The sequence below is a fragment of the Nerophis ophidion genome, linkage group LG18 (assembly GCF_033978795.1).
Source record: "Nerophis ophidion isolate RoL-2023_Sa linkage group LG18, RoL_Noph_v1.0, whole genome shotgun sequence".
Lineage (NCBI taxonomy): Eukaryota > Metazoa > Chordata > Actinopteri > Syngnathiformes > Syngnathidae > Nerophis > Nerophis ophidion.
This window is the reverse complement of record NC_084628.1, coordinates 48,080,936-48,102,133: the sequence shown is the minus strand read 5'-3', so window position 1 is coordinate 48,102,133 and position 21,198 is coordinate 48,080,936. Positions and strand designations below refer to the sequence as shown.

Sequence of the window (21,198 nt, the reverse complement as noted above, 5' to 3'; positions counted from 1 at the left end):
TAAAATCCAATCTGCACTTTGTTAGAATATATAACATATTGGACCAAGCTATATTTCTAACAAAGACAAATCATTATTTCTTCTAGATTTTCCAGAACAAAAATGTTAAAAGAAATTCAAAAGACTGAAATAAGATTTAAATTTGATTCTACAGATTTTCTAGATTTGTCAGAATATTTTTTTTTAATTTTAATCATAATGAGTTTGAAGAAATATTTCACAATATTCTTCGTCAAAAAGCAGAAGTTAAATGAAGAATTAAATATACTATATACTATATTTTGAAATATAGTTTATCTTCAATTTCGACTCTTTAAAATTCAAAATTCAACCGAAAAAAATAAAGAGAAAAACTAAGTAATTCGAATCTTTTTGAAAAAATAAAAAAAATAACTTATAGAAGGAACATCATTAGCAATTTTTCCTGATTAAGATTAATTTTAGAATTTTGATGACATGTTTTAAATAGGTTAAAATCCACTTTGAAATAAGATTTAAATTTGATTTTACAGATTTTTTAGATTTGCCAGAATATTTTTATTTTTATTTTAATCATAATAAGTTTGAAGAAATATTTCACAAATACTCTTTGTCGAAACATCCATCCATCCATTTTCTACCGCTTATTCCCTTTCGGGGTCGGGGGGGGCGCTGGCGCCTATCTCAGCTACAATCGGGCGGAAGGCGGGGTACACCCTGGACAAGTCGCCACTTCATCGCAGGGCCAACACAGATAGACAGACAACATTCACACACTAGGGCCAATTTAGTGTTGCCAATCAACCTATCCCCAGGTGCATGTCTTTGGAGGTGAGAGGAAGCCGGAGTACCCGGAGGGAACCCACGCATTCACGGGGAGAACATGCAAACTCCACACAGAAAGATCCCGAGCCTGGATGAAGAATTAAATTAAAATGTATTTATTATTCTTTACAATAAAAAAAAAAATACTTGAACATTGATTTAAATTGTCAGAAAAGAAGAGGAAGGATAGCGGTATAACTCAGTTGGTAGAGTGACCGTGCCAGCAACTTGAGGGTTCCAGGTTCGATCCCCATTTTCACCATCCTAGTCACTACCGTTGTGTCTTTGGGCAAGACACTTTACCCACCTGCTCCCAGTGGTACCCACACTGCTTTAAATGTAACTTAGATAATAATAATAATAATAATAATGGATTAGATTTATATCGCGCTTTTCTATTATTAGATACTCAAAGCGCTCACAGAGAAGTGGGAACCCATCATTCATTCACACGATGGTGGTGGTAAGCTACATCTGTAGCCACAGCTGCCCTGGGGTAGACTGACGGAAGCGTGGCTGCCAGTTTGCACCTACGGCCCCTCCGACCACCACCAATCATTCATTCATCACTCATTCACCAGTGTGAGCGGCACCGGGGGCAAAGGGTGAAGTGTCCTGCCCAAGGACACAACGGCAGCGATTTGGATGTCCATAGGTGGGAAGCGAACCTGCAACCCTCAGGTTTCTGGCACGGCCGCTCTACCCACTACGCCATGCCGCCCCACTTTTACATTGGCTTTCACTATGTAAAAGCGCTTTGAGTCACTCGAGAAAAGCGCTATATAAATATAATTCACAATTTAAAAGGTATATGTGTTTAAAAATCCTAAAATCATTTTTAAGGTTCTAAAATTGTCTTTCTGAAAGTTATAAGAAGCAAAGTAAAAAAAAAAAATGAATTTATTTAAACAAGTGAAGACCAAGTCTTTAAAATATTGTCTTAGATTTTCAAATTCTATTTGAGTTTTGTCTCTCTTAGAATTAAAAATGTTGAGCAAAGCGAGACCAGCTTGCTAGTAAATAAATACAATTTAAAAATTAGAGACAGCTCACTGGTAAGTGCTGCTATTTGAGCTATTTTTAGAACAGGCCAGCGGGCGACTCATCTGGTCCTTACGGGCGACCTGGTGCCCGCGTTGGTGACCCCTGTGGTATGGTACACTTAACTTTTCTGCTTAAAAAAAATAATAAATCAATCGCTACATTTCGTCAGTCCCTCCCACACACACACACGCACACACACACACACACACACACACACAACACACACACACACACACACACTTACCCAACGGCATGCCGATTCCGTAGCCCTTGGTGTCGAGCAGCCCGCCGATCTGCGTGAGATTACAGTTCCTCTGGCGGTAGTACTCGTTCATGGTGCTCTCCAGTAGGTAGGCGTAGTTGGAGTTGAGGACGCGGGCGATGCCTTCCTCGGTGCTCTTCACAAACACGCTGGGCTGCTTGGAGTGCATGAAGTTCCACATCCGCTGGTAGGTCTGGTAGCGAGAGTTCTGCCAGAAAACATTTGCATTATCATCAGACCACTTATAGTCCCGGTCCAAGAATTTCCCAATATAAACCTCACCCCAAGTGTAGCGGTAAAGTCGTTTTGAGGAAATAACATTAAAGGAATTGTAACAACGTGAAAATGGAATAAAACAAACATGTTTACTTGACCCTCTTCCTGGGAAACTTATCAAGGAGCGAATTATACACTGCAAAAACTGTAACTAAGTAAGAGGAAATATCTCAAATAAGGCTGATATTTGCCTATTTTCTGTCTGGTAAGATAATTTTTCTCACTAAGCAGATTTTATGTTCGAGTCTTTTACTTGTTTTAAGGGTTTAGGTCCTAAATGATCTCAGTAAGATACTACAGCTTGTTTCAGACATTTTATGACCTATTTTGAGTAAAATATGCTTGAAACTGTTTTTGTCCAAGTGTCCAAAACACAGCCAGCAATGGTGCACAGGAAGGTGGGGAAGAAGAGGGGGAAAAGGCGGCCAAAATGTTCAAAAGTCCCAATTGTGTCCAAAATAACTCCCCGGGGTTCCAGTCCCACGAGTCCTGCCGCCGGCCACACAAGTCCTGGGATACAAAAAATGTCCAAAACGCACCCAGCAAAGTCCCACGGGAAGTAGGGGGGAAAATGAGAAAAGTCGGCAAAAGTCCCCCAAAATGTTCTAAATACCTACCCAGGTTCGAGTCCCAACCGGGTTCAAGTTTGAGTTTGAGTGCACACTCGAACCCGGGTGGGACTTTTGAACATTTCCCCGACTTTTGTCACTTTTCTCCCCACCTTCCCGTGGGACTTTGCTGGGCGCGTTTTGGACATTTTGTGCATCCCGGCCGGCGGCAGAACTTGTGGGACTCGAACCTGTGTAGGTATTTTCAACATTTTTGGGACTTTTGCTGACTTTTCCAACTTTCATCCCCTCTCCCCATGGGACTCGGCTGGGTGTGTTATGGACATTTTGGGCATCCTGGGACTTGCCCGGCCGTACATAAGATTTTATGTTAGAGTGTTTTACTTGTTTTAAGTGTTTAGGTCCTGAATGATGTCAGTAAGATATTACAGCTTGTAGCTGAGATTTGATGACCTATATTGAGTAAAACATGCTTGAAAGGAGAATATCAAATGTTGCAAAGCTGTGTCATCAACACTCACAAGTATAAAACTACTTTTTAAAGTAAGAATTTCTTATTTCAAGAATGTAAAACAAAATCATGACTTTGACACAATTGTTTCTCATTAAAACAGATGACAGCCAAATAGACTTTGCCGTTTTTATTTTAATGAAACAATAGAAAGTACGTACTCGTATACTGTAGTAGTACACTTGTTATTAGTGAGAATATACTTATTTTGAGGTATTTTTGGGTTCATTGAAGTTAGCTAATTTTACTTGTTTTGGAAAGTCTTGACAAGCCAAATTTTCTTGTTCTATTGGCAGAAAATGTTGCTTAGTTCAAGTAAAATACCCCTCATTTTTGTATTTTTTTTTTTCTTGTTTGAGATATTTCATCTTACTTAGATTTCAGTTTTTGCAGTGCAGGACAACATTAAAACACCATTTAACTTATTTTCATGGCATTCAATGTTAAATGTAATAGTTAAAATGTCATTTAAATGTTTGCCTGTACAGTTAATAAAAAGTACACTGCAAAAACTGAAATCTAAGTAGGATGAAATATCTCAAATAAGGCTGATATTTGCTTATTCTCCGTCTGATAAGATCATTCTTCTCACTAAGCAGATTTTATGTCCGAGTGTTTTACTTGTTTTAAGTGTTTAGGTCCTAAATGATGTCAGTAAGATATTACAGCTTGTTGCTGAGATTTGATGAGCTATATTGAGTAAAACATGCTTGAAACTAGAATATCAAGTCTTGCAAAGCGGTGTCATCAACACTCACAAGTATAAAACTACTTATTTAAAGTAATCATTTCTTAGTACAAGCATGAAAAAAATCATGATTTTGAGACAATTGTGTCTCATAATTAAAACAGATGGACTTTGCTGTTTTATTTTCAATGAAACAATAGAAAACACGTACTCATATATTAGTACAGTCGGCACAGTACAGTTACTATTTAAACATTTAACATTTCAAACTATTTTGAACAGAAATACTGTAGTTCATGCACATTCAGATAAATTCTTCCAAATTTCAACTAAACACATTTTGGCCGGGTTGTATTTATGTGCACTGATTGACTGAAAGAACACGCACTTGGCGCGATGATGTCATGGAAAATGCATTTTTAGACAATATGATTTGCCTGAGCGGCTAGAAGACCCCGAGAGTTGTTGCCTTTCCATTAAGAACAATAAATTAGTTTTTAGTATAAGTTTGCTGGTTTGAAGAAATGTGATGCCAACTGCATATAATTATGTTGAGACAATGGCACTAACTTTTACTTAATTTAACAATATTTTTCAACATATTGAGCAAAAAGGTCAGATTTTTATTTCCACCAAGAAAAGTGTACTTGTTATTAGTGAGAATATACTTATTTGAAGGTATTTATGGCGTCATTGAGGTTAGCTCATTTTACTTGTTTTGGAAAGTCTTGACAAGCCAAATTTTCTTGGCAGATAATTTAGTTTAGTTCAAATAAAATACCTCTCATTTTTGTATTTTTTTTTTCTTGTTTTTGAACACTGACTTTTTGCAGAGTATAACGATGGCGACAGTTTGACCCGAGTACGGATATTTGATTTTTTCCGGACAGTGTTACTGTAAACCAGGGGTCACCAACGCAGGAACCAGGTCGCCCGTAAGGACCAGATGAGTCGCCCGCTGGCCTGTTCTAAAAATAGCTCAAATAGCAGCACTTACCAGTGAGCTGCCTCTATTTTTTAATTTCATTTATTTACTAGCAAGCTGGTCTCGCTTTGCTCAACATTTTTAATTCTAAGAGAGACAAAACTCAAATAGAATTTCAAAATCCAAGAAAGTATTTTAAAGACTTGGTCTTCACTTGTTTAAATAAATTCATTAGTTTTTTTTTACTTTGCTTCTTATAACTTTCAGAAAGACAATTTTAAAGAAAAAATATGACCTTAAAAATGATTTTAGGATTTTTAAACACATATACCTTTTTACCTTTTAAATTCCTTCCTCTTCTTTCCTGACAATTTAAATCAATGTTCAAGTATTTTTTTTTTTATTGTAAAGAATAATAAATACATTTTATTTAATTCTTGATTTTAGCTTCTGTTTTTTCGACGAAGAATATTTGCGAAACATTTCTTCAAACTTATTATGATTAAAATCCAAAAAGATTATTCCGGCAAATCTAGAAAATCTGTAGAATCAAATTTAAATCTTATTTCAACGTCTTTTCAATGTCTTTTAAAATTTTTGTTCTGGAAAATCTAGAAGAAATAATGATTTGTCTTTGTTAGAAATATAGCTTGGTCCAATTTGTTATATATTCTAACAAAGTGCAGATTGGATTTTAATCTATTTAAAACATGTCATCAAAATTCTAAAATTAATCTTAATCCAGAAAAATTACTAATGATGTTCCATAAATTGTTTTTTTAATTTTTTTCAAAAAGATTCGAATTAGCTAGTTTTTCTCTACTTTTTTTCGGTAGAATTTTGAATTTTAAAGAGTCGAAATTGAAGATAAACTATGTTTCAAAATTTAATTTTCATTTTTTTCCCCGTTTTCTCCTCTTTTAAACCGTTCAATTAAATGTTTTTTTCGTCATTTATTCTCTACAAAAAACCTTCCGCAAAAGGAAAAAAAATGTATGACCGAATGACAGACAGAAATACCCATTTTTATATATATAGATTTATTTATTAAAGGTAAATTGAGCAAATTGGCTATTTCTGGCAATTTATTGAAGTGTGTATCAAACTGGTAGCCCTTGGCATTAATCAGTACCCAAGAAGTAGCTCTTGCTTTCAAAAAGGTTGGTGACCCCTGCAGTAAACAAAGCTACGTAGTTTTAAACAAAGACTTCTTTGAGCGGGAAGTAGCATTGCTGCACACGTCGTCACCTTGAATGCACAACAGTTAGCATTCTAACTTGTCCTCCTCTTTCCTTTCCCTCCGTCTTCGCCGGCATCATCAACAGTGGAGCGGACAACAAGGCGGCCATGCAAGATGCTACTTGACTCCATGTCATCCTTCACTGCCTCGTACTCGACTTCCTGCTGAGCTCACGGTGGCTGCTTCGCTAACAGGAGGCCGCTATTGAGTTTTAAAAAAAGAGGCAGGAAACAGATCGCACTTGTGGTCGGAGGAAGGCGAGCGGGGAACATCGCCATTGACCCTTTGATTAAAGCAGGGGTCAGCAACCTTTTTGAAAGCAAGAGCTACTTCTTGGGTACTGATTCATGCCAAGGGCTACCAGTTTGATACACACTTAAATAAATTGCCAGAAATAGCCAATTTGCTCAATTTACCTTTAATAAATAAATCTATATATATATAAAAAAATTGGTATTTCTGTCTGTCATTCTGTCATACATTTTTTTTCTTTTTATGGAAGGTTTTCTGTAGAGAATAAATTATGAAAAAAACACTTAATTGAACAGTTTAAAAGAGGAAAAACACGAAAAAAATTAAAATTGAATTTTGAAACATAGTTTATCTTCAATTTCGACTCTTTAAAATTCAAAATTCAACCGAAAAAAAAAAAGAGAAAAACGAGCTAATTGGAATCTTTTAGTAAAAATTTAAAAAATAATTTATGGAACATCTGCAATGAGGTGGTGACTTGTCCAGGGTGTACACCACCTTCTGCCCGATTGTAGTTGAGATAGGCACCAGCGCCCCCTGTGACACCAAAGGGAATAAGCGGTAGAAAATGGATGGATGGATTTATGGAACATCATGAGTAATTTTTCCTCATTAAGATTTTAGAATTTTGATGACATGTTTTAAATAAGTTAAAATCCAATCTGCACTTTGTTAGAATATATAACAAATTGGACCAAGATATATTTCTAACAAAGACAAATCATTATTTCTTCTAGATTTTCCAGAACAAAAATGTTAAAAGAAATTCAAAAGACTTTGAAATAAGATTTAAATTTGATTCTACAGATTTTCTAGATTTAGTGCAGAGGTCACCAACCTTTTTGAAAGCAAGAGCTACTTCTTGGGAACTGATTAATGTGAAGGGCTACCAGTTTGATACACACTTAAAATGCCAGAAATAGCCAATTTGCTCAATTTACCTTTAATAAATAAATCTATATATATATATATATATATATATATATATATATATAAAAAATGGGTATTTCTGTCTGTCATTCTGTCATACATTTTTTTTTCCTTTTACGGAAGGTTTTCTGTAGAGAATAAATGATGAAAAAAACACTCAATTGAACGGTTTAAAAGAGGAGAAATCGGGAAAAAATGAAAATTCAATTTGGAAACATAGTTTATCTTCAATTTCGATTCTTTAAAATTCTAAATTCAACCGAAAAAAATTAAGAGAAAAACTAGCTAATTGGAATCTTTTAGAAAAAATTAAAAAAATAATTTATGGAACATCTGCAATGAGGTGGCGACTTGTCCAGGGTGTACACCGCCTTCTGCCCGATTGTAGTTGAGATAGGCACCAGCGCCCCCTGCGACCCCAAAGGGAATAAGCGGTAGAAAATGAATGGATGGATTTATGGAACATCATTAGTCATTTTTCCTGATTAAGATTAATTTTAGAATTTTGATGACATGTTTTAAATAGGTTAAAATCCAATCTGCACTTTGTTAGAATATATAACAAATTGGACCAAGCTATATTTCTAACAAAAACAAATCCTTATTTCTTCTAGATTTTCCAGAACAGAAATTTTAAGAGTTTTAAAAGACGTTGAAATAAGATTTAAATTTGATTCCACAGATTTTCCAGATTTAGATCAGGGGTCACCAACCTTTTTGAAAGCAAGAGCTACTTCTTGGGTACTGATTAATGCCAAGGGCTACCAGTTTGATACACCCTTCAATAAATTGCCAGAAATAAGCCAATTTGCTCAATTTACCTTTAACTCTATGTTATTAATAATTAATGATATTTATATTTTTTTGAAACACTGAATACATACATATTTTTGATGTCATGTTTTAAATAGGTTAAAATCCAATCTGCACTTTGTTAGAATATATAACAAATTGGACCAAGCTATATTTCTAACAAAGACAAATCATTATTTCTTCTAGATTTTCCAGAACAAAAATTTTAAAAGAAATTCAAAAGACCTAGAAATAAGATTTAAATTTGATTCTACAGATTTTCTAGATTTGCCAGAATTTTTTTTTTGAATTCTAATCATAATAAGTTTGAAGAAATATTTCACAAATATTCTTTGTCGAAAAAACAGAAGCTAAAATGAAGAATTAAATTAAAATGTATTTATTATTCTTTATAATCGTAGTGGTTTGTGTTGTGGTTTGTGCAGCCCTTTGAGACACAAGTGATTTAGGGCTATGTAAATGAACATTGATTGACTGATTGATAATAAAAAATAAAAAAGATACTTGAATACTATTTAAATTGTCAGGAAAGAAGAGGAAGGAATTTAAAAGGTAAAAAGGTATATGTGTTTAAAAATCCTAAAATCATTTTTAAGGTTGTATTTTTACTCTAAAATTGTCTTTCTGAAAGTTATAAGAAGCAAAGTAAAAAAATAAATGAATTTATTCAAACAAGTGAAGACCAAGTCTTTAAAATATTTTCTTGGATTTTCAAATTCTATTTGAGTTTTGTCTCTCTTAGAATTAAAAATGTCGAGCAAAGCGAGACCAGCTTGCTAGTAAATAAATATAATTTAAAAAATAGAGGCAGCTCACTGGTAAGTGCTGCTATTTGAGCTATTTTTAGAACAGGCCAGCGGGCGACTCATCTGGTCCTTACGGGCGACCTGGTGCCCGCGTTGGTGACCCCTGGACTAAAGTAACCGCGTGTCTCATTCATTCCATTTAGTCCATCATCCGCACGGGTGTGCCTGAACCCTGACCTGGAAGAAAGTCATGGTGGAGCCCCCGTGCATGGTGCCGTACTCTATGGCCGTCTGGTCGGCCAGGTCGTCCACCGACTCGATGGGCACCTCCATCCTCTGAACGGTCAGGAAGGCGGCCAGGTTGGCGGTGTAGGAGGAGATGATGATTAAGGTGAAGGCCCACCTGCGGAGGACAGTCAAAATTCATGTTGGGCTTTGCTACGCATCTTAAAGGCCTACTGAAATGAGATGTTCTTATTCAAACGGGGATAGCAGGTCCATTCTATGTGTCATACTTCATCATTTCGCCATATTGCCATATTTTTGCTGAAAGGATTTAGTAGAGAACATCCACCATAAAGTTCACCACTTTTGGTCGCTAATAAAAAAGCCTTGCCTGTAGCGGAAGTAGCAGACGATGTGCGCGTGACGTCACGGGTTGTGGAGCTCCTCACATCTGAACATTGTTTACAATCATGGCCACCAGCAGCGAGAGCGATTCGGACCGAGAAAGCGAATATTTCCTCATAAATTTGAGCGAGAATGAAAGATTCGTGGATGAGGAAAGGGAGAGTGAAGGACAAGAAGAAGAAGAAAAAAAGACAAGGGCAGTGGGAGTGATTCAGACGTTATCAGACACATTTACTAGGATAATCCTGGAAAATCCCTTATCTGCTTATTGTGTTACTAGTGTTTTAGTGAGATTATATAGTTGTAGCTGAAAGTCGGAGGGGTTTGGCCACGGGTGTGGTTACCGCCAGCGTCTCTGAGGGAAGCCACGTTTCTCGACGAAGCGAAGCGAAGGCAGCCGTTGGGGCCGGGCTGAGATTTTTTTTTCCCCCTCCTCCACGGTGGAAGCATCCCACGTTGGGGGGGCGGCCGGTCGGAGGAGGCAAGAGAGTCCGCAGCTGCCTCTTTGACAGGGGCACGAGAAACGACGCAAGCTCTCCGCTCATGTCTATGGTAAGAGCCGACTTATTACCACCCTTTTCTCACTGAAACCACACATATATGTGTGTATATATGTGTGTGTATATATATATATATATATATATGTGTGTGTAGATGGGTGTGTGTGTGTGTGTGTATGTATATATATATATATGTATATATATATACACACACACACATATATATACACACACACACACATATATACACACACACACACACACTTATATATATAAATCTTATCCTAAATGTTAAATCTAAACCTAAATGTTGAATATAAATAAGTATTCTAGATATAAATCTATATGGTAGATATTAATCCATATGTTGAATCTTAACATAAATGTTAAATTTAAACCTAAATGCTAAATACAAATAAATATGCTATATATAAATAAATATGCTAGATATAAATCTATATGTAGAGTCTTAACATAAATTTTAAATCTAAACCTAAATGTTAAATATAAATAAATATGCTAGATAAAAATCTATATGATGAATCTTAACCTAAATGTTAAATATAAATATGCTACATATAAATATATGTGTTAAATATAAATATATCTGTTGAATCTTTAACGAAATGTTAAATTTACACCTAAATGTTAAATATAAATAAATATGCGGGATATAAATCTATATGCTAGATATAAATATAGTTATATAAATGTTAAATTTAAACCTAAATCTTAAAGATAAATGCATATGCTAGATATAAATATATATGTTAAATATGCATTTATATGTTGAATCTTAATCTAAATTATGAAATCTAAACCAAAATGCTAAATATAAATATATATGCTCGATTTAAATCTAAATGTTGAATCTTAACCTAAATGTTGAATCCAAACCTGATAGTTAAATATAAATATATATGCTAGATATAAATGTATATGTTAAATCTAAACCTAAATGCTGCACTTCCGCGTTTGACAATGAACGGAATTGAGAAAAGTGAGTTAAATCGAGAAAAGTAGATTCAACCCGAGAAGTAAATCAAAATATGACTGAACTTTTACATTTGGCAACTCATATCTTTTGGCAGAGAAACCCCAGCGTGTCTTGATCGGAGCTACTTAACTAACCAAACTCCGCTGACACAGCGTGTGGAGAGCGCCCTGGGAGCGATGGTGGATCCTTGCTGCATGAAACCTCCCACGGGAAACCACAAGCTGTTGCCCAGGGAGTACTGGTTGATGAGCAGGTTGCAGCGGCCCTTCAGGCAGGGGTGGGGGTTGTACCACTCGTAAGGCGTCAATCTGGGGGAAGAGAGGTTGGCGGTTAGTGGGGGACACAGTACAGCAGGGTTGTCAAACTTCCTTCTCCATTTATAGTTTTGATGCCTTCAGTGACAATCTACAATGTAAATCATGAATCTAAAGATTAATTCTCAAGTTGTGTGGTTATCAACCGTCAGGGGTGGGTAGAGTAGCCAAAAACGGTACTCAAGTAAGAGTACTGTTACTTTAGAGATGTATTACTCAAGTAAAAGTAAGGAGTAGTTACCCAAATATTTATTTGAGTAAAAGTAAAAAGTATGTTGTGAAAAAACTACTCAAGTACTGAGTAACTGAAGAGTAACCTCATTACGGCAACAAGTAATGCACAAAAACATAAAAATAGCAATGAGCAAATTCAGAGCCAGGAATATCTCATACGCAACTAAAACAATAATATATATTAAATAATAGTACATTAAAATAAAAAAAGGCAAATTGAGCCACAATAACTTAACAGCACCATAGGCTCAGTAGGCATTTATTGATTGATTGATTGATTGATTGAAACTTGTATTAGTAGATTGCACAGTACAGTACATATTCCCTACAATTGACCACTAAATGGTAACACCAAAAATTAGTTTTTCAACGTTAATCAATTACTTGATAAATGACCAAGTCGAGGTGATCTACCTCATATATATATACACACACACATCATATATATATATATATATATATATATATATATATATATATATATATATATAATATATATATATATATATATATATATATATATATATTTTGCCGTTTTTGTTGACATGTTGAAGGTGTTTTAATGAATATACATGCATGTTTAACATATAGATTTCTATCTTTCATGAAGACAAGAATATAAGTTGGTGTATTACCTGATTCTGATGACTTGCATTGATTGGAATCAGACAGTAAAGTGCTGATAACGTCCACGTTTTCAAATGGAGGAGAAAAAAAAGTTCCTCCTTTCTGTCTAATACCACATGAAAGATTTTCAAGGACAATCAATTGTTTAATAAATGACCAAGTCGAGGTGATCTACCTCATATATACATACACACACGTATCATATACATACACACATATATCATATGTATTAATATGTCCAGGGTGTACACCGCCTTCCGCCCAATTGTAGCTGAGATAGGTGCCAGCGCCCCCCCTGCGACCTCAAAAGGGAATAAGCGGTAGGAAATGGAGGGATAGATGGATGGATATATATATATAATTTATATTTATTTATTTAGTTTTTGTTGACATGTTGAAGGTGTTTTAATGAATATACATGCATGTTTAACATATAGATTCCTATCTTTCATGAAGACAAGAATATAAGTTGGTGTATTACCTGATTCTGATGACTTGCATTGATTGGAATCAGACAGTATAGTGCTGATAATGTCCACGTTTTCAAATGGAGGAGAAAAAAAGTTCTTCCTTCCTGTCTAATACCACATGAAACTCGTTGGTTTTTGGCATCTTATTTGTCCAGCTTCTATATTGGTTTTTATACACTTTACAAGAAATACATTGGCGGCAAACTCCGTAGCTTGCTAGCTTGTTTGCGCTGGCTTTCGGAGACTCTTATTTTGTTAGCGCAGGCGCGATGGAGCGGCGCTTTTATTGTGAAGACAGGAACTGTACGATCAGTCTTTAGGCTTTTGACGGAAGTACGGTTGAAATAAAAAGTGTCTTTTTTCCTTTACACTTTTGATTGATTGATTGAAACTTGTATTAGTAGATTGCACAGTACAGTACATATTCCGTACAGTTGACCACTAAATGGTAACACCCCAATAAGTTTTTCAACTTTTTTAAGTCGGATTCGACGTGTGACGGTCACGTGACCGCCTGGTTTTGTTTGATTGGTCCAAGGTCACCAGTGACTGCATTTGATTGGTGAAACGCAGGCATGTGTAGATCCTACTTTGAAAAACCAAAACAAACATTAATAGAATGATAAAAAAAAAAGTAGCGAGTAACGAGCTGAATGTAGATAAATGGAACGGAGTAAAAGTAGCGTTTCTTCTCTATAAATATACTCAAGTAAAAGTAAAAGTATGTTGCATAAAAACTACTCTTAGAAGTACAATTTATCCCAAAAGTTAATCAAGTAGATGTAACGGAGTAAATGTAGCGTGTTACTACCCACCTCTGTCAACCGTCGAGTTGTGTGGTTTTATGTCAGGAGCCAGCAGTTGGGAACCACTGGTCAACTGTATAACAGTTACTGTAATATTTGCATGTCTGTCCAGAGTGATTGACCACTTTGCAAAAATGAAAAGGAGACATTACAGTTTACTTCTCAGAAAATGATTCCCGGAACAGACACACAACAGATGTTCATTTATTCTACTACTGTGGCTTTATTGTTTTGTGTATATTTGATAGTTTTGTGTATCTGAAATAGGATTAGCCACATTGCCATTAATGGAAATTAAATAATATAAAAGAACCCAGAGATGTAGGGGTGCTTTATTTTTTGTTTTACTTTTGTAGATGTTAAATTTGCAGATGATTACTGCAATATATATTTCAAAAAGATTCATTGCTCTTCCTTTTTGCTTTTATTTCTACATGCCCCTAAAGCTGACCAACACGCCGGACTGTAGTCAGTTGGAAGCGTGTCTTAATGAAAATAAACAATGGATGTCCGCTAACTTTTTGCAACTTAACGCCAAAAAAACGGAAATGCTGATTATCGGTCCTGCTAGACACCGACCTCTATTTAATAATACAACTTTAACATTTGACAACCAAATAATAAAACAAGGCGACTCGGTAAAAAATCTGGGTATTATCTTCGACCCAACTCTCTCCTTTGAGTCACACATTAAAAGCGTTACTAGAACGGCCTTCTTTCATCTCCGTAATATCGCTAAAATTCGCTCCATTTTGTCCACTAAAGACGCCGAGATCATTATCCATGCGTTTGTTACGTCTCGTCTCGATTACTGTAACGTATTATTTTCGGGTCTCCCCTTGTCTAGCATTAAAAGATTACAGTTGGTACAAAATGCGGCTGCTAGACTTTTGACAAGAACAAGAAAGTTTGATCACATTACGCCTGTACTGTATATACCTTTATATACATATATACATACATATATACCTATACTGTATACACCTATACTGTATATACCGTTATATACATATATACATACATATATACCTATACTGTATATACCTTTATATACATATATACATACATATATACCTATACTGTATATACCTTTATATACATATATACATACATATATACCTATACTGTATATACCTTTATATACATATATACATACATATATACCTATACTGTATATACCTTTATATACATATATACATACATATATACCTATACTGTATATACCTTTGTATACATATATACATACATATATACCTATACTGTATATACCTTTATATACATATATACATACATATATACCTATACTGTATATACCTTTATATACATATATACATACATATATATACCTATACTGGCTCACCTGCACTGGCTTCCTGTGCACTTAAGATGTGACTTTAAGGTTTTACTACTTACGTATAAAATACTACACGGTCTAGCTCCATCCTATCTTGCTGATTGTATTGTACCATATGTCCCGGCAAGAAATCTGCCTTCAAAAGACTCCGGCTTATTAGTGATTCCTAGAGCCCAAAAAATGTCTGCGGGCTATAGAGCGTTTTCCGTTCGAGCTCCAGTACTCTGGAATGCCCTCCCGGTAACAGTTCGAGATGCTACCTCAGTAGAAGCATTTAAGTCTCACCTTAAAACTCATCTGTATACTCTATCCTTTAAATAGACCTCCTTTTTAGACCAGTTGATCTGCCGCTTCTTTTCTTTTTCTCCTATGTCCCCCCCTCCCTTGTGGAGGGGGTCCGGTCCGATGACCATGGATTAAGTACTGGCTGTCCAGAGTCGAGACCCAGGATGGACCGCTCGTCGGGACCCAGGATGGACCGCTCGCCTGTGTATCGGTTGGGGACATCTCTACGCTGCTGATCCGCCTCCGCTTGGGATGGTTTCCTGTGGACGGGACTCTCGCTGCTGTCTTGGATCCGCTTTGAACTGAACTCTCGCTGCTGTGTTGGAGCCACTATGGATTGAACTTTCACAGTATCATGTTAGACCCGCTCCACATCCATTGCTTTCGGTCCCCTAGAGGGGGGGGGGGGGTTGCCCACTTCTGAGGTCCTCTCCAAGGTTTCTCATAGTCAGCATTGTCACTGGTGTCCCACTGGATGTGAATTCTCCCTGCCCACTGGGTGTGAGTTTTCCTTGCCCTTTTGTGGGTTCTTCCGAGGATGTTGTAGTCGTAATGATTTGTGCAGTCCTTTGAGACATTTGTGATTTGGGGCTATATAAATAAACATTGATTGATAAATTTACCAGTAGCAGTTTAGAAGTCTGGAGTAAAAAAGTGCACAAGTAGGTCAAATGCATTAGTTAATTTCAGGTGGTTCATCAAAGATCCATACAACATCACCTGATATGATTTCATAGTTTAAAGCACTATTTATGTATTTTTTATGATAAATAAGTGCTAAAAATGTTTTTGCTTGCGCGCTTTGCATGCTCACATGAATTATTTGTGCCCCAGTATTAGGTCTAGTGACGCCCCTGGTGCTCAATTAACAGCAGACATAGGCTTATACAGTTTAAAGGGGAACATTATCACAATTTCAAAAGAGTTAAAACCAATAAAAATCAGTTCCCAGTGGCTTGTTGTATTTTTTGAAGTTTTTTTCAAAATTTTACACCTCCCGGAATATCCCTAAATAAAGCTTTAAAGTGCCTTATTTTCGCTGTCTTCGAAACCACTGTCCATTTTCCTGTGACGTCATACAGTGCTGCCAATACAAACAACATGGCGGTTACCACAGCAAGATATAGCGACATTAGCTCGGATTCAGACTCGGATCTCAGCGGCTTAAGCGATTCAACAGATTACGCATGTATTGAAACAGATGGTCGGAGTATGGAGGCAGATAGCGAAAACGAAATTGAAGAAGAAATTGAAGCTATTGAGCAAATAGCTATTGACGCTATTCGGCCATAGCATGGGTGTACCTAATGAAGTGGCCCATAGCATGGCTGCCTTATTGGCATCGGCGGTAAAATGTGCGGACCAAACGATCAGGACTTTCGCATCTTGTGACACTGGAGCAACTTAAATCTGTCGATTGGTAAGTGTTTGTTTCTCTTTAAATGTGGGTATTTAGTTTTAAATGTACATACAGCTAGCGTAAATAGCATGTTAGCATTGATTAGCGTCGCATGTTAGCATCGATTAGCTGGCAGTCATGCTGCGACCAAATATGTCTGATTAGCACATAAGTCAACAACATCAACAAAACTCACCTTTGTGATTTGGTTGACTTAATGGTTGCAAATGCATCTGCAGGTTATCCATACATCTCTGTGCCATGTCTGTCTTAGCATCGCCGGTCAAATGTGAAGACACTCTGGTACATTCAATGGGGGTCTGGCGGCAGATTTCTTGCCAGTGGTGCAACTTGAATCCCTCCCTGTTAGTGTTGTTACACCCTCCGACAACACACCCACGAGGCATGATGTCTCCAAGGTTCCAAAAAATAGTCGAAAAAACGGAAAATAACAGAGCTGAGACCCGGTGTTTGTAATGTGAAAATGAAAATGGCGGGTGTGTTACCTCGGTGACGTCACATTCTGACGTCATCGCTAAAAGACCGATAAACAGAAAGGCGTTTAATTTGCCAAAATTCACCCATTTAGAGTTCGGAAATCGGTTAAAAAAATACATGGTCTTGTTTCTGCACCATCAAGGTATATATTGACGCTTGCATAGGTTTGGTGATAATGTTCCCCTTTAACGTGATTCATCGTTTTTACTTTTCTAAAGTTTTATGACACATTTTATCCTGATACATCTCCACTTTGTGATAAATGTAAACCTGCTGAAGGATCGCTGTCTCACTCCTTTTGGGGATGTCCTATTATTCAATCATTTTGGTCCAGCATTTTCTTTTTTCACTCGGAGGTATATTGGGGAAATATTGTCCCTGACAGGGATATGATCTTGTTTGGGTGGCCTTCAGAAGCACAAAAGCTTCCAAAACATATTACAGGTGTGTTGCTGCTTGGGACGGTCTTGGCCAAAAGACTCTTTCTCAGAGACTGGAAAACTCTATCAGCACCCAACTTCAGGAACTGCTTAAATGAACTTGTGAATGTAATGACTCCTGAAAAAATAAAATTTATAAACTCTACAAAGATGAATTAATGGGAATTAACCTGGAAACCTTTACTGACATATATTGAATCATAACTTGGTAGTCATTTAAAGAAATACTAAACTGTTATTATTTTTTGTATTGATTCAACACTACAATTGTTTTTCTTGTGTCACTTTTGATATAGTTTTGTCATGGTTTACTTGCTTTTTTGTGATTATTGTTCTGTATTGATCAAGCCCTGTAATTTTTACTTATCTTTTTTCCTTTTTAAGTGTGTATGGTGGACAGGCCCTCGGGAGGTGATCTTGTGATCACTTCCTGAGGATCCTTGATGCACAGGAATATTCATCCATTTTGCTGTGGTCTGGATAGCCAGAGCGGGATGGATATATATATATATATATATATATATATATATATATATATATATATATATATATATATATATATATATATATATATATATATATATATATATATATATATATATATATATATATATATATATATATATATATATATATATATATATATATATATATATATATATATATATATATATATATATATATATATATATATATATAATGGCTGTGAATCTTTGGGTGTCCCATGATTCGATTCAATATCGATTCTTGGGGTCACAATTCGATAATATATCGATTTTTTCGATTCGATTTTCGATTCAAAAACGATATTTTTCCGATTCAAAAGGATTGTGTATTCATTCAATACATAGATTTCAGCAGGATCTACCCCAGTCTGCTGACATGCTAGCAGAGTAGTAGATTTAAAAGAAAAAGCTTTTATAATTGTAAAGGACAATGTTTTATCAACTGATTGCAATAATGTAAATTTGTTTTAACTATTAAACGAACCAAAAATACGACTTATTTTATCTTTGTGCAAACATTGGACACAGTGTGTTGTCCAGCTTATGAGATGCCATGCAAGTGTAAGCAACTGTGACGCTATTGTTCTTTTTTTTTATTTTTATAAATGTCTAATGATAATGTCAATGAGGGATTTTTAATCACTGCTATGCTGAAATTATAACTAATATTGATACTGTTGTTGATAATATTCATTTTTGTTTCACTACTTTTGGTTTGTTCTGTGTCGTGTTTGTGTCTTTATTGCAGTTCTGATTGTTGCTGGGTCAGGTTTGGTTTTGGAATTGGATTGCATTGTTATGGTATTGCTGTGTATTGTTTTGTTGGATTGATAGAAAAAAAAAAGATTAAAATTGATTTAAAAAAAATGAGAATCGATTCTGAATCGCACAACGCATTCGATTTGATTCATATTCGAATCGATTTTCTCGAGAGAGATATATATATATATATATATATATATATATATATATATGTGTGGGAAAAATCATCAGGAGATTGAGGGAACCCCTCATGAAACAGTTCTGTAGAGATGAAGTAGTCTTGGGATTTTTCCCACACACACATATTGCGCTCTACCACGGTATCGAGCACTATTCTCTGGATAATCCAATCAAGACATATATATATATATATATATATATATATATATATATATATATATATATATATATATATATATATACAGAATATTTGGGTATCTTTTCTAATAATGTCTGTACTGTAAACCTTGAGTTGTTAAAGTTCATGTGCACTTCTCTCCTCAAGTGTGTATGAGTGGATGTGTGCCTGAATGAAGGGTTTGCGTGAGTACAGTATGACTGTTTGTCATTTTAACTGTAAAATCTAATAAAACATTTTAAAATAAAGTAAACAAGCAACTTAACTGAGTATTTAAACAAGTTCAAGCCAAAGATAAGCATCCACTTTGCCTTTGTTAATATTTCAAATGGATAAAGTCACTCAAAGTTGAGATAAACACAAAGAACACAGTTAGTAGCTCAAACCATGAATTGATGAACGTGGACCCCGACTTAAACAAGTTGAAAAACTTATTGGGGTGTTACCATTTAGTGGTCAATTGTACGGAATATGTACTGTACTGTGCAATCTACTAATAAAAGTATCAATCAATCAAAAACCAAACATTTCAAACAAAATATTTACAAATCAAGTTCATTTCCTACCAGTTTGGGTGTGACCAGGAACTAAGGAGTCTCTCTGGCTTTTTTATTCTTCTAGTTGCTTGCTTTGTTAAGCTTTTGTTTCTCTTACTAACAGACTTGTCCTTCTTACTAACAGACTTGTCCTTCTTACTAACAGACTTGTTCTTCTTACTAACAGACTTGTCCTTCTTACTAACAGACTTGTCCTTCTTACTATCAGACTTTTCCTTCTTACTATCAGACTTGTCCTTCTTACTAACAGACTTGTCCTTCTTACTAACAGACTTTTCCTTCTTACTAACAGACTTGTCCTTCTTACTAACAGACTTGTCCTTCTTACTATCAGACTTGTCCTTCTTACTAACAGACTTGTCCTTCTTACTATCAGACTTGTCCTTCTTACTAACAGACTTGTCCTTCTTACTAACAGACTTGTCCTTCTTACTAACAGACTTGTTCTTCTTACTAACAGACTTGTCCTTCTTACTAACAGACTTGTCCTTCTTACTATCAGACTTTTCCTTCTTACTATCAGACTTGTCCTTCTTACTAACAGACTTGTCCTTCTTACTAACAGACTTGTCCTTCTTACTAACAGACTTGTCCTTCTTACTAACAGACTTGTCCTTCTTACTATCAGACTTGTCCTTCTTACTAACAGACTTGTCCTTCTTACTAACAGACTTGTCCTTCTTACTAACAGACTTGTCCTTCTTACTAACAGATTTGTTCTTCTTACTAACAGACTTGTCCTTCTTACTAACAGACTTGTCCTTCTTACTAACAGACTTGTCCTTCTTACTAACAGACTTGTTCTTCTTACTAACAGACTTGTCCTTCTTACTAACAGACTTGTCCTTCTTACTAACAGACTTTTCCTTCTTACTAACAGACTTGTCCTTCTTACTAACAGACTTGTCCTTCTTACTAACAGACTTGTCCTTCTTACTAACAGACTTTTCCTTCTTACTAACAGACTTGTCCTTCTTACTAACAGACTTGTCCTTCTTACTAACAGACTTTTCCTTCTTACTAACAGACTTGTCCTTCTTACTAACAGACTTGTCCTTCTTACTATCAGACTTTTCCTTCTTCCTTCTCCAAGACCACATGCTGCTCTGTTGGCAAAATGGCCGTCCCTGTTTGGTGAATTGTGATGTGGCTGTTGTGTTTCTCTGCCCCCTGCAGGTCTGGAGGGGAACAGGTCGATGTTTTGAATGATACTGCTGGCAACTCATCCATCCATCCATTTTCTACAGCTTATTCCCTTTTGGCGTCGTGGGGGGACTGCTTGCAACTTAGTCCCCAGAATTTTACAGTAAAAAAGATTGGCAATTTTTACATCATATTATCATAAATTAAAAAACAGTATGTTTTTTTTTTCACGAACAAAAAAATGCTAGTGTAATCAAC

The 21,198-nt window shown here is 35.7% G+C and overlaps 1 protein-coding gene across 1 annotated transcript in view; it reads right to left on the bottom strand.

Annotated features, from left to right (window-relative positions):
* The window catches only part of grik4 (glutamate receptor, ionotropic, kainate 4), a 1,015,986-nt gene that overhangs the window by 14,631 nt on the left and 980,157 nt on the right, over positions 1 to 21,198 (bottom strand). The window contains 3 exon segments of the mRNA XM_061878268.1: positions 2,093 to 2,318; positions 9,298 to 9,463; positions 11,322 to 11,495. Of these exon segments, the coding sequence (XP_061734252.1) occupies positions 2,093 to 2,318; positions 9,298 to 9,463; positions 11,322 to 11,495 (566 nt within the window).